This window comes from Lathyrus oleraceus, chromosome 3, assembly GCF_024323335.1.
Source record: "Lathyrus oleraceus cultivar Zhongwan6 chromosome 3, CAAS_Psat_ZW6_1.0, whole genome shotgun sequence".
Lineage (NCBI taxonomy): Eukaryota > Viridiplantae > Streptophyta > Magnoliopsida > Fabales > Fabaceae > Lathyrus > Lathyrus oleraceus.
This window is the reverse complement of record NC_066581.1, coordinates 257884433-257896959: the sequence shown is the minus strand read 5'-3', so window position 1 is coordinate 257896959 and position 12527 is coordinate 257884433. Positions and strand designations below refer to the sequence as shown.

The 12527-nt window shown below is 37.3% G+C and overlaps 1 protein-coding gene across 1 annotated transcript; it reads left to right on the top strand.

Moving 5' to 3' along the window:
• Positions 1-663: 663 nt before the first annotated feature.
• Positions 664-2722, top strand: LOC127126750 (uncharacterized). The gene is made up of 2 exons (XM_051055735.1): positions 664-1094; positions 1383-2722. Exons 1-2 carry the CDS (start codon positions 810-812, stop codon positions 2316-2318), a joined length of 1221 nt encoding a protein of 406 aa, XP_050911692.1. The 5' UTR covers positions 664-809; the 3' UTR covers positions 2319-2722.
• Positions 2723-12527: the final 9805 nt, after the last annotated feature.

The following is a 12527-nucleotide window of genomic DNA, read 5'->3' as shown; positions in this document are numbered from 1 at the left end:
CTAGTAACTCAAACACATCCCAACTACTCTGACATGGGTCACGAACTCAGCTATGACGGTAGCGCTTCATTGCATACACAAGACTATGCAGATTTGTCTGAATATCTTAGGCAATCTCTTGCAGGTGATTGTGATGTTCATGGCCCCTTAGATCTCAAATACTTGGGGTGAATCACGTGGGTTAGGCCCACACGTTCGGATTGTTAGGGGAGGTCGGTTAGGTCATCTCGGTCAACAACATTAATCTTTTTGTATAAACACATATTAATATTAATATCAATTGGTCCGATTTCAACTTTCATCTAAAATGTACATTGTTTTTCAAAAAAAATTACGAAACACACATAGGTGTCAGACCAATTGGCGTCTCCCTTGTAAATTAACACACAAACGCCAATTGGATCGACAACACTAGATGTACTAGCCAATCCAATTGGCACCACCTCTTTAAATTAAAGAGCATACGCTAATTCATTTGATGCCACCTTTTCAAAATGGGATACTTTGAAAAATAATCTAAAAAAAAGTTATTTTATGATTTTTTTTGAAAAATTAAATTATTTGGATAATTTTTTTTCTTATTTTAATAATACAATAATAAATAAAATAAAGACCTAGGGTTGGGAGATAAAATCCCTATAGTTACCTAAAATCTTCCGGTAGACTCTTGATTTGGACTTATCCAACAAGTTTCTTCCTATGCAATACCAAAACCACCCTTACCCTTACCTACACTTAGAATTCCAAACCCCATTTAAATTATATTCCGTCGCTTAATTCGCGAGCGTCCAAACCTAAAATCAAAAATCATGGAAGATAGTTTCAGAGTCCGTGTAGAGAAAGCTTTTGGTTCTCTTCCAATTCCTTCTTCCGCTTCTCTCTGGTCTCTCTCCGAAGACGAAATCAACAACAAACCTAAACCCAAACCCGAACCCGAACCCAAAACCTACCCAACTTCTTCCGGTCTCGAACCTGACCTGGACAACGACCTCGATGAAGATGAAATCCCCGCTCCATCTAAGCCCTCCGATTACGACGATGAACAGTGGCAGGTTAAATCCGGTATCGGTCTCGATTGCACCCTCGATTTTGAGGTACCAATTCATCATTCCTCTTTATTATCACAAACTCGCTGTTTTTATCATTTAATTTTACTCAATAGTTTTGATTTTTTGATGTTATTTAATTTGAATTTGGCCAAGTTGTTCTATCAATTAGGTGACCTAAATTTAATTTACTATGATAAAGAAATTGACGAGTGTTGAAGTATGAAAACCATGTTTTCTTTTCAAATTCTAATGGAACCAGTTTCACTCGAGTTATTAAAGTTTTTAATGAGTTTCTTTCTTATAGTAAGAATTTGACTGAATGGCTATATGCAGGAAGAGGAAGATCATTATGACAAACAAGCTTTGGGCCAAGATGACATGGGGGATCGTTTGTATATGAGTGCTATAAATGAAGATGGAATCGGAATAAGTTCTCGCGCGTTTGGAGATTTTTCGAGAGACCCGCGAGCAAATCATGTGGCTGCTAAGATTAAGCTGGAGCAGGATGATGGAGGAGCAAAGGAAATTGATGTTTTGCATGTCTCTGCCAAATCTACTACACCTGACATTGGTGGTGGTGGCAGTGGGGGTGGGGGTGATTCTGTTAGTGTTAACTTCAAGTCAATTTTGAAGAGTAAAGATAATACTTCAGAGTCTAGGCCTAATAAACGTGTTCGGTTTGATTCTGAATGTGATGATAGAGATCGTAATGGTGATGGTGGTGATGATGAGAGGGAAGGAACCAGGGATGTTCGCATGAAGAGCTCTTCAATGGAAGAGGATGCAGCTTTAAATCAGCCATCAAAGTTGCAGGAATTTGCTTCAGCAGTTCCTGATTATATCCGCAATCCTTCGAGATACACACATTATACTTTTGATTCTTCAACTGACATTGATGACAAAGCAAATAAGGAGGCATACATGAGCTTCCTTGCACAGATAAAAGGTTCAAATGCATCCTCACAGGCAGATGAAGCGTTGGATGATCTTCCATCTGTTACCTTTATACCGAAGAAGAAATCCGGTGATGTCACTATGGGAGAGAATGAGACAGTGTCAAAGCTAAAGCTTGATGTTGAAAAGGATTGCATGAATAAAAAAGCTTTCCCTGTTAGCATAGCTGCTGCTGGAGACACTGAAAACAGTGATGTATGTGCAATGGAGGAGGATGAACAGGAACTTATCGAGGACACTAAAAGAAGCTCTCAGAGGTCGAACCGCAAGTACAGGAAGAAAACCGATGAGGAGTTGGAGGAGCCTGTTGTTTAACTGCAGAATGACTTCCTAGATTTGTAACATGTTTGGAAACGTTGCTGGCCCATAGCTCACCTGTCAGAGTGAAATTCTCTCCTCTCCAAAGTGTAGTTTCCAACTTACTACGTGTTGCCACCGTGGTCTCCTTCATTTCCAAGTACTAGCTTACATAATTTGCTATAATCAGACTTCTCACTACGTGGTGCCACCACGGTCTCTTTCATTTCCAAGTACTAGCTTACATAATTTGCTTTAATCAGACTTTTCACTAGTTGTTATTTTTCAAACTTTTGTGGAAAGACACCATGTGCCTGGATTTGACTGGGAAAGTTATGTAGTTGCTGTAACTGCTGCAGGTGTGAACTTCAAATCAACTAACTAAGCCTAATAATTTGAATGGAGATTTTGGAATTTAGATATTTTGACAATCTATTGTTGGCACAGCTCTTTGAATCTACAACATGCAATTGCAAAATGCAGTGCCTACGATATTTTTGATGTTAAAAGTTAATGTAAGCTTTATTTGAGCTGTGCTAAACATACTTAGTTTAATGTCTTTGTATTAGTATTGTGAAATCAAAAGCTTTGGATGGATACTTACATCCTGAGGGCTGCACTTTGGAATCCCATTTCAAGTTTGCTCTGGTGCTCTCTGTCTGAATGACAAGACCAACAGCATCTGTACTTAGAGAACATAGGACCATTATTTATTTTTAGTTTTTGTAGATAATGAGGAATATACGCTTGTTTTTTTTATTGAATAGAAAATTTTAAGACGAGAGGAACAAAATACGAAACAAAGAGACCCCTCTACAAATACAATCATTAACAACAAAATTAAAGAAGTTGGAGTTGGAAATATTATTAATACAAATTTTTAATTGTGACTGATATTTGCAAGGTGGTCTACACAACTGTTAGTGTGCTTGATCTTACAATTTTAATGCGTGTGTGTTCCGTGGTAGACATAATGTGTCACGAAGTGGAAGCGTGATAGATATAATGTGTCAAGAACTGGAAGCAAATGAGGATTATTAGTCTTTTGAGAAATGAGAACATTGACTATAACAAAGGAATTCATCTTGACAAGCAAAGAAGTGAAATTCAAACAACTAAGATCGGTGCTCGGCTGAAACGAAGTTGAATGGAACAAGATTACAAGAAAAATTACAAACATAAATTATTCTAGAGTTTATAATGAGATCCTTATAAGCTCTGTATTGGCTGAAACAGAGGTTGATCGAGATCGATTAAAGTTGCAAGAAAAATTACTAACATGAATTATTTTAGAGTTTATAATGAGATCTCTATAAACTCTGTGCTGGCTAAAACGGAGGTTGATCGATAAAAAAATAAAACACCTGGAATATTCCCTTTTATATTACTATTATATGTGTATTATAAGGATCAATTTAAAATTATATAGGTGGATCAATTTTAATACAAATGTGAAATTGTGATGTTGATAAAAGAGATATTCTCGCACTTTTTAATATGTGCTTTGATGTTTTGTAACATTTGTGTTTTGTTGTAACTTTATTTATTGTTTTGATTAATTTGATTGTAATTTGATCTTTTAGATTATATTTTGTGGATCTTCTTTTTGAGATTTTTTTACAAAAGTAATTCACTTTTTCATGGAAACTCTCAAAATACTCTTGGTTTCTAAATTTTTTTCAAATTGTCCCACTTTTAGGAGGAGACGCCAATTCAATTGCCGACTCCTCTTAAATGCTTGAATGCATGCGTCAATTGGATTGGTTAGGGCATGTGCCTTAGCCAATTGGATTGGCGTCCCTGTGTATAAGTTGAAAGGAGGCGTTAATTGGATTGACACCTCAGTGTAAAATGCAATTATTTTTGGTAAATGGTATACGTGATAGATAAATTTGAAATAGGACCATTTGATATTAATAAAATTCTCCGTTTACACAAAAAAGTCTAATGGTGATGATTAGGTTCACCTAACCGACCTCCGGTCCCACATCCTCTAGCTACCCTAACCCGTGGTCCTAACCCACATTGATGATTCAGTACCGGTGTTTGAGCATCTGAGGGGCCAGGAGTGTCACTACCAACTACAGGAGAAGGCATGTTGAGGTAGTCAGACAAGTCGGCATAGTCTTTAGTATGCATCGATGGTGTACCGCCGTAGCTGAGTTCATGACCCATGTCAGAGAAGTTGGATTGTGGTTGACTCATTGATGGGCGACCGGGACGGTTGAAGGGAGACATGGGTGTGAATGGTGTGTCGAGGAAAGGTTGGAATGGTTGTTGGGGTGTTTGGTAGAGATAGGGTTATTGGATGTTTTGGTTTTGTGAGGTTTGAGCTTATTGACTATGGTAGGAGGAAGGGCGATTGGTGTTGAATAATCGTTGGGTGTTCTGGCTAAGACGACTTTGGTAGGGTGATGGGGTGGGTGCAAAGCGATGTTGAGTCTCAGATTGATGGTCAATTTGTTGGTGGTGGTATGTGGTATGCTCTTGGTATTGGGGTTAGGTGTATGGCATGTTTTGGTTGTATGTTTGTGTGTTGGTTGAACAGAACGTTTGACGGACAGGGGGTTGTGTGTATCCGGTCTGACACTGTTGTTAGGGGTTTGATGTTGAGGTGTCAGGTGTGTAAGTCATCTGGCGTGGATCGTACAGGTACATATCCTCAGCGATGAACTGAAAATCAACCTATCTATACCAAGTCATATAAGTACGACTTAGTTTTTCTTCAGTTGGCATGACTGCGTCAGTTAACACATGGTCATGGTGGTGCTTCCATTTGCGACACTCCGATCTTGCGAAGCTTTGCCATGGATTGAAGTTCAACTGGTCGTTAACTTTGCGCAGATGCCATTCTCCTAGGCTAGCTAGGGGATCTGGGATGTTTTGGGGCATACCGAAATACAACTTCACACGATCACTGTTGTGCATCTCCATATTTGTGAACCGTATTATCGGTGTGCGTGCAGTCCATACGACCGCATCTTCGGTGTTGACCTCATGGTCATGATCCAAATTAAGGTATGGACGTCAAATGAACTGAAATGTGAAAGAAGATAGGATTATAATCTAGGTAGAAGAAGTTAACTAATTATAACGAAATAATTAAGTTATTATCCTTACGTCTGTCGGTCGAAGGTGTTGGTGTAAGCCCTAGAGGCCAATACATTTGGTACTTGTATCGAATTATTTATTAATAATAAATGGCTTTTTCTTTATTATGTTTTTCTAATAAAGTCCCTAGAATAGATAGTCCGTTTAATGTATCAAGTGTGACTTAATCAGGAGATCACATTAAACATAAGGACACTATTCTTAAAGTATCCATAGTCGAGCTTTATTGTGAAGTGGGATAACATTAAAGCATTAAGACTATTATGTATATAGACTGATGATCACATCTCATGAATCATGGATAAGGAGTTATCAAGTCTTAAACATAGGTATGAATATTAAGAGTAATATTTATACTAGATTGACCCGCTATGAGAATACTATATAGAATGTTAAGCAAAGTGTCAAAAGTTATTCTCATGGTGATAATGGTGTATACCACCCTTCGACCTGAAACCACTATGGACCTTAGATGTAGAGTCGAGTGCCTTATTGCTGATCAAACATTGTTCGTAACTGGATGACCATAAAGACAGTTGATGGGTACTCCACGAAGCATGCTAAGGGACATGAGTGACCTAGATGGAATTTGCCCATCCTGCGTAATAGGATAAATGTCTATGGATCCAATATTGAACTGGACAAGGATGACACGGTTTATGCCTTGTGTTCAATATAGACATAAGGGCAAAAGGGTAATTATACACATAAGTATTATCACTAAAGGATTTGTCAGATCACATGATATTTTCGTGTCTTGGGTAACAGTGATGTGTTGCTAGATACCGCTCACTGTTTATTATGTTAAATACGTGATTTAATATAATTGCCAATGCCGCGGAAACCTATAGGGTCACACATAAAAGGACGGATTGATGAGAGATAGAGTAACTAAGGAATATTGTAATGTACGATGCACTTAAGTGGATTGTAGAACATCGTAAGGTACGGTGTACTTAAGTAGAATACGAAATATGGTAAAGTACCACGCGCTTAAGTGATTTTGGTATATTATAAGATATGGGCCACATACACTTGAGTGAGCTTTTTTTAGCTTGCAACCCACACAAGTGGTTCTATAAATAGAACCCTTGTGTAGAAGCATTTGTGTAGTTGCAATTTCATTTCTCTCTCTCTCTCTCTCTCTCTCTCTCTCTCTCTCTCTCTCTCTCTCTCTCACACACACACACACACACACACACACACACACTAAAAGCCTTCATTCGTAGCAGCTAGCACTGAGATTCAAGGAATCCGTTCGTGTGGACTGAGTAGAGGCGTTGTCATCGTTCAACGTTCGTGATCGCTCCGTAGATATGCATCAAAGGTTGCAATCGCCACAAGAGGTAACGATTCTATCACTGATCATGCCCATTCGTAAGGATCATTAAAGGAGAAATTTTAAATTCCATTGCATTATGGATCGCTCTTCTCCTTCAGAAGGTGATCCAACAGATTGCGATACTGAGTAATACAGTGTCTTGGACATCTGTTGTAACTCATACCACGTACAGACCATCTACACCAAAAAGGTAAAAATATTAGTTAGAGATAATAATCTTTAAAGAAGTAAGTAAAGATATAGCAATTTAAACAACTTACTTTTGTGCATACGGAAACATGTGTTACAGGTAATAGAATCTTTCACCGTCTCTTTTGGGCGTTTGACCCATGCATCAAAGGTTTCGCATTCTGCAAACCTATTATTCAAAATGATGGAACTTGGTTATACGACAAATACAAGGGTACTTTGCTTATGGCGGTTGCACAAGATGGCAACAACAATGTCTTTCCCATTGCCTTTGCTCTGGTTGAAGGTGAAACGGCTGGTGGATGGGGTTTCTTTCTTCGATATCTCAGAACACATGTGGCTCTACAAGCCAATCTCTGTTTGATTTCTAATAGACATGCTGCCATTGAGAGTGCCTACAAAAACCATGACAACGGATGGCATGATCCTCCTTCTACCCATGTCTATTGCATCAGACACATTGCACAAAACTTCGTGCGTGCTATAAAAGATAAGAATCTTCGCAAGAAGGTGATGAATGTTGGGTATGCTCTAACTCAGCCGTTATTTCAATATTATCGTGATGAAATTAGACTGTCTAATGAAGACGCAGTGAGATGGCTAAATAACATACCAGTAGAGCAGTGGACAAGGGCATTTGACAGAGGTTGTCGATGGGGCCACATGACAACAAATCTTGTGGAATGCATGAACGGGGTATTCAAAGGAATTCGAAATCTGCCGATAACCGCCTTGGTAAGATCAACCTATTATAGGTTGGCTTCTACATTCGCAACCAGAGGTGAAAGATGGAGTGAAGTGTTAATGTCTGGGCAAGTATTCAGTGAGTGTTGCATGGAGGTCATGAAACAGGAGAGCATCAAAGCTAGCACACACGCTGTAACAGTCTTTGATCGTCATAGGCAAAATTTCAGCGTCCAGGAAACAATGGACCACAACGAGGAGAGACCAAATTTAGCCTATGTTGTTAGACTAAACAGAAGTTGGTGCGATTGTGGAAAATTCCAGGCCTTCCGCATTCCTTGCTCTCATGTCATTGCATAATGCGCTTATACTCGTCAAGACGCTTACAACCATTTATCTGATGTGTACAAGGTTGTCACCGTCATGAATGTATATAATCAAAGCTTCTCGGTACTACCATTGGAGGAATACTGGCCTCCATATGAAGGTGATATAGTTTGGCACAACGACGAGATGCGTAGAAAGAAAAAAGGAAGGCCAAACAACACACGTATCAGGACAAAAATGGATTTCACAGATAAAATGATATGATTATGTAGTATCTGTCGTCAACCAGGACATAACAAGAACAACTGTCCTAATCAAGGAGCATCGTCTGGGTCTTAAGCTTTTTGTAACATTGTATTTCTGTAACCTTCAATCAATATATATCATTAACTTTTTGTTACAACGAGATTCATAACAAACATTAGTACAAAATAAGCTATCTGAAAACAAAAATATTTCTAACTGATTACAACAATCAAATTGATGTCATCTCGACCGGACATCATTTCCCTAGCATCCTTATCAGTCTTCATTCGCACCCAACCAAAGATACTGTCAAGTCTCTCAATATTTCTAATTTTTTCCCCTTCTGGTATTTTCCCATCTAACCAATGAACCAACTCCCTCTTCAGTTGATCGAACGTAATGATGTTCCAGAACATCATCAGCATCTGAGGTTTATCTATCGCATAAATCACCTTTCTGTATCGGCGACGAACACCAAACATGATTGCCAAATGATTAAATGAGATGCGAAACAATGACTCACACAACGCATCTATTTATAACAAAAAAATTGCATTTTACACCGAGGCGTCAATCCAATTGGCGCCTCCTATCAACTTATACACAGGGGCGTCAATCCAATTGGCGCATGCATTCAATTTTTAAGAGGAGTAACCAATTGAATTGGCGTCTCCTCCTAAAAGTGGGGTAGTTTGAATTTTTTTTGAAACCAGGGGTATTTTGGGAATTTCCTTGAAAAAGTGGATCATTTATGTAAAAAATTCTAGATTTGATTCATTTAAATTTATTTTTATTATAAATAAGTTGTTCAAAAATCAACCTATGTGTACCTCGAATCACAAGTTAGAAAACGTAAAACATTATTTTTTTTATTGCTTGATTCGGATAATATGTATCACATCATGATTCAAATTGAAGTTTGCTATTTCCAAATTTTATCATTTTGATTTAATTTTCCTTTTCTTTGATTCAGATCATGACGGTATGATTTGATCCAATTCAATGTTCATTTTCTCTCACTTTTGTGTCTAACCTCTAGCACCTATATAAATCTTTTTTTGTTATTTTCTTCAAATAATGTTAATAGAATTAACAATTTTTAATCACAAAAATCTATCTTGCACAAATCTTGATAAAGGTCCATGAGTGTTCTTTCTTTCACAAATACATATTCTCCTTATTTCAACCTTGTGAAAAACTTCCTGAACATTGTTCTTGTGAGATCTAGATTTTGTTATGAGATTCTTTGGATAATCAACACCATCTTCAATCTTGAACCAATAAACAATTGTAGTAGTACTCAATTCTAAAGATTGAGTAAGAGTGGTAGATCTAAAGTACATTAGGGAAGTTAATTTTTTTGGTGAATTTTTGTTGTGTGTATCAGGATAAAGAATCATTTTACATCTATGGTATTTGGAGATTGACTTACAGCCAAAAGAAACAGTGTTTTCCATATTCTATTTAAGACTTAGGTAGAATTGTGTAAAGCTTGGTGCAAAACGAAGTTGAGAATTTCCAATAATTCTTGAGTAGAACCAAGGCTGAGACAAGGAACTGGTAGGTCTGAGTAAATATCATTATGGAACGGAAGTTTGGAGCATGATATTTGTATCTAGAAAGATTTTATAATCAAGATCAAGTAAAGATCTTGAAAGATTGACACTTTCATTGTTTTGTTACAACATACGGGAAAATCAATTTAGACTCGTGTTTGACTAAAGCAATCTATAGGCTTGTAGTATTAAGCATTGTTGATTATCCTTTGTATCAAATATACTCTTGTATTAACTTTTCAAAATAATGGAAGTTCATACGTATTTTCATTGGTGAAACCATTGAAAAATGGATTAATCTCTAGGGAAGAAGAATGAATCGAACCACTATAAATCTTGCATAGACTCTCTCTTTATCTAACCTTATCTTTTTTATTTCTTCTATAGATATTATATGCTTTCTTGTGTAAAAGTAGGTATGTGTTAGACTAAGGCTCTGGACAATCTCCTTGATGATTAAATCTAAAAATTATGATTGTAGAATCCTTATCAATTAAATAAGTTCAAAATACACTTCTCGTGTACGTTCAAAATTAGATTAATTGATACTTGATTGTATAATAATTTCATTGTGATCACAATCTATTTTCTGAATATCATGCTATTATCATATATCATTCCGATCGCATCTATTGTACATTTTTCCGCTACTAACATTTTATTAAAATCTAATTTTGAAAAGAAAACATTTTTGAAAAATTGAACTTTTGGAAAAAGGTCTATGTAACACCCCCCCCCCCCCCCCCACTCCCCTTTCAACTCCCATTCTAGATTATTTGACTAGCATTTTATCCCCCCAGCATTTGGCATAAGAGCTATCCTTTTAATCAGGTCTTACGACTTCAAAAATTGAGAATATGGGTGACGAAAGGGCGTGTAACACCCTTAATTCGATTAATTTATTTATTTAATTTTTTATTTCTTTTATTTTATTACTTAAGTTAAACAAGTTTTGTGATTTATGAGATACTTTATTGGATTTATGAAAATTTGGTGTAGTTTATTTGATCATGTTGGAAAATATATTATTTCCGATTTTATTATTGCCTTTAATACTATCTTTATTTTTCTTTATTCTCCATTAAGGAGAAAATCAATTATAATAAATTTATCTTCACTATATAAACCAGCCTAAAACTGACGAATAAGATATAACATCTTTTACCTATTTTTTCCAATATGGTATCAGAGCACTAAGTTAGGGGTTACCGTAAAGTTTTCCTCAACATATTTTTGTTGGGTTAAGAGCACCGGGTTAAGGGTTAACGTAAAGTTTTCCTCAACCTATTTTTGTTGGTTTATGGGTTACCATAAATCTTTCCACAACCTATTTTTGTTGGGTTAGGGGTTACCATAAAGCTTTCCTCAACCTATTTTTATTCGACCCGCTTTCTTACCCGACCCGATTCACATACCCGTTTAGCCTCCTATGGAGAATAATAACAACCAATGGCCTTACCCATCAAAGGCATACACTGGATCCAACCATGGCGAACAACTGCAACCTGAGTCGGGCGATGGTCGCAGAAACGGCAAGGGCCGCGGAAACGGCGTACGAGAAGAACCACCAGTGGTCATAAACAATGGCAGTAATGACGACAACAATGGAAACATGAATGTAATTGTTTTGGGTGACAATTATTCCAACATAGGCGACAATGATCAAGAAAGTTCCTCATACTCCCTCAAGGTCAATATCCCTAAAATGAATGGGAATAACTATAATGAATGAGCTCAAACCGTTCGGTTGATTGTGGATAGCAAAAGAAAACTTGGTTTCTTAACAGGAGCCGTAGCTGAACCGGCAACATGAAACCCTCGTTACAAACAATGGAAGTTGGAAAACTCCTTGATTATTGTGTGGCTGGTAAGCTCTATGGAAACTGGAATAGGTAAGCCTTGCATGTTTTTACCTTCCGCAAAGGATGTGTGGAAAGTTGTTATGGAAACATACTCTGATATTCAAAACTCCTCTCAAAATTTTGGTTTAAGATCAAAGTTATGGCATGTGAAACAATGTGACAGGAGTGTAACTACTAATTATAATGAGTTGTTGACACTGTGGCAAGAGTTAGATCTATGTTATGATGACAATTAGAGGTGTACAGAAGATAATGTTTTGTTTCTCAAGAGGCAAGAAAATAATTGTGTATTAATGTTTCTCGTTGGGCTCGATAAAGACCTTGATGAGGTAAGAGGTGGAGTTTTAGGAAAAGTACCATTTCCAACTCTTCGTGAAACTTTTGCAGAAATAAGAAGGGAAGAGGCACGATAAGAAATTATGATAGGCAAGACACCACGGAACTCTGAATCTGAAGGCTCAGCTCTGGCCACTAGGAACCTTGACGAGGGAAGAAGTTCAGACAAAGTTCCTTGGTGTGATCACTCCAAGTGCGAATGACACACACATGAAACTTGTTGGAAGCTCAAAGGTAAACCTCCTAACTGGAAGAAGAAAAGTGGTCGTACATTTCAGGCTAGTAATTATGATCAAGGGCAAAAACCTTCTCCGTCTCAATTTCCACTCACTACAGAGCAAGTAGACAGACTGTACAAATTCCTCGAGTCTCCAACCCCTTCTTGCTCTATAGCAACAAAAGGTAATTTTGCATTCCTTAGTGTCAGCCCCAATCATACATGGATAGTAGATTCAGGTGCCTCCAATCACATGACAGGTGAATCTACTTTGTTCTCTTCATATAGTCCATGTGCAGGTAATCAAAAAATAAAAATCACAGATGGCTCTTTTTCAGCCATTGCAGGTAAAGGGTC

Excerpts from the sequence above, each read along its gene's own strand:
- LOC127126750 (XM_051055735.1), top strand. The coding sequence starts at position 810 with ATGGAAGATAGTTTCAGAGTCCGTGTAGAGAAAGCTTTTGGTTCTCTT. Across the intron at positions 1,095-1,382 it reads ATTGCACCCTCGATTTTGAG|GAAGAGGAAGATCATTATGA; the intron begins GTACCAATTCAT and ends GGCTATATGCAG.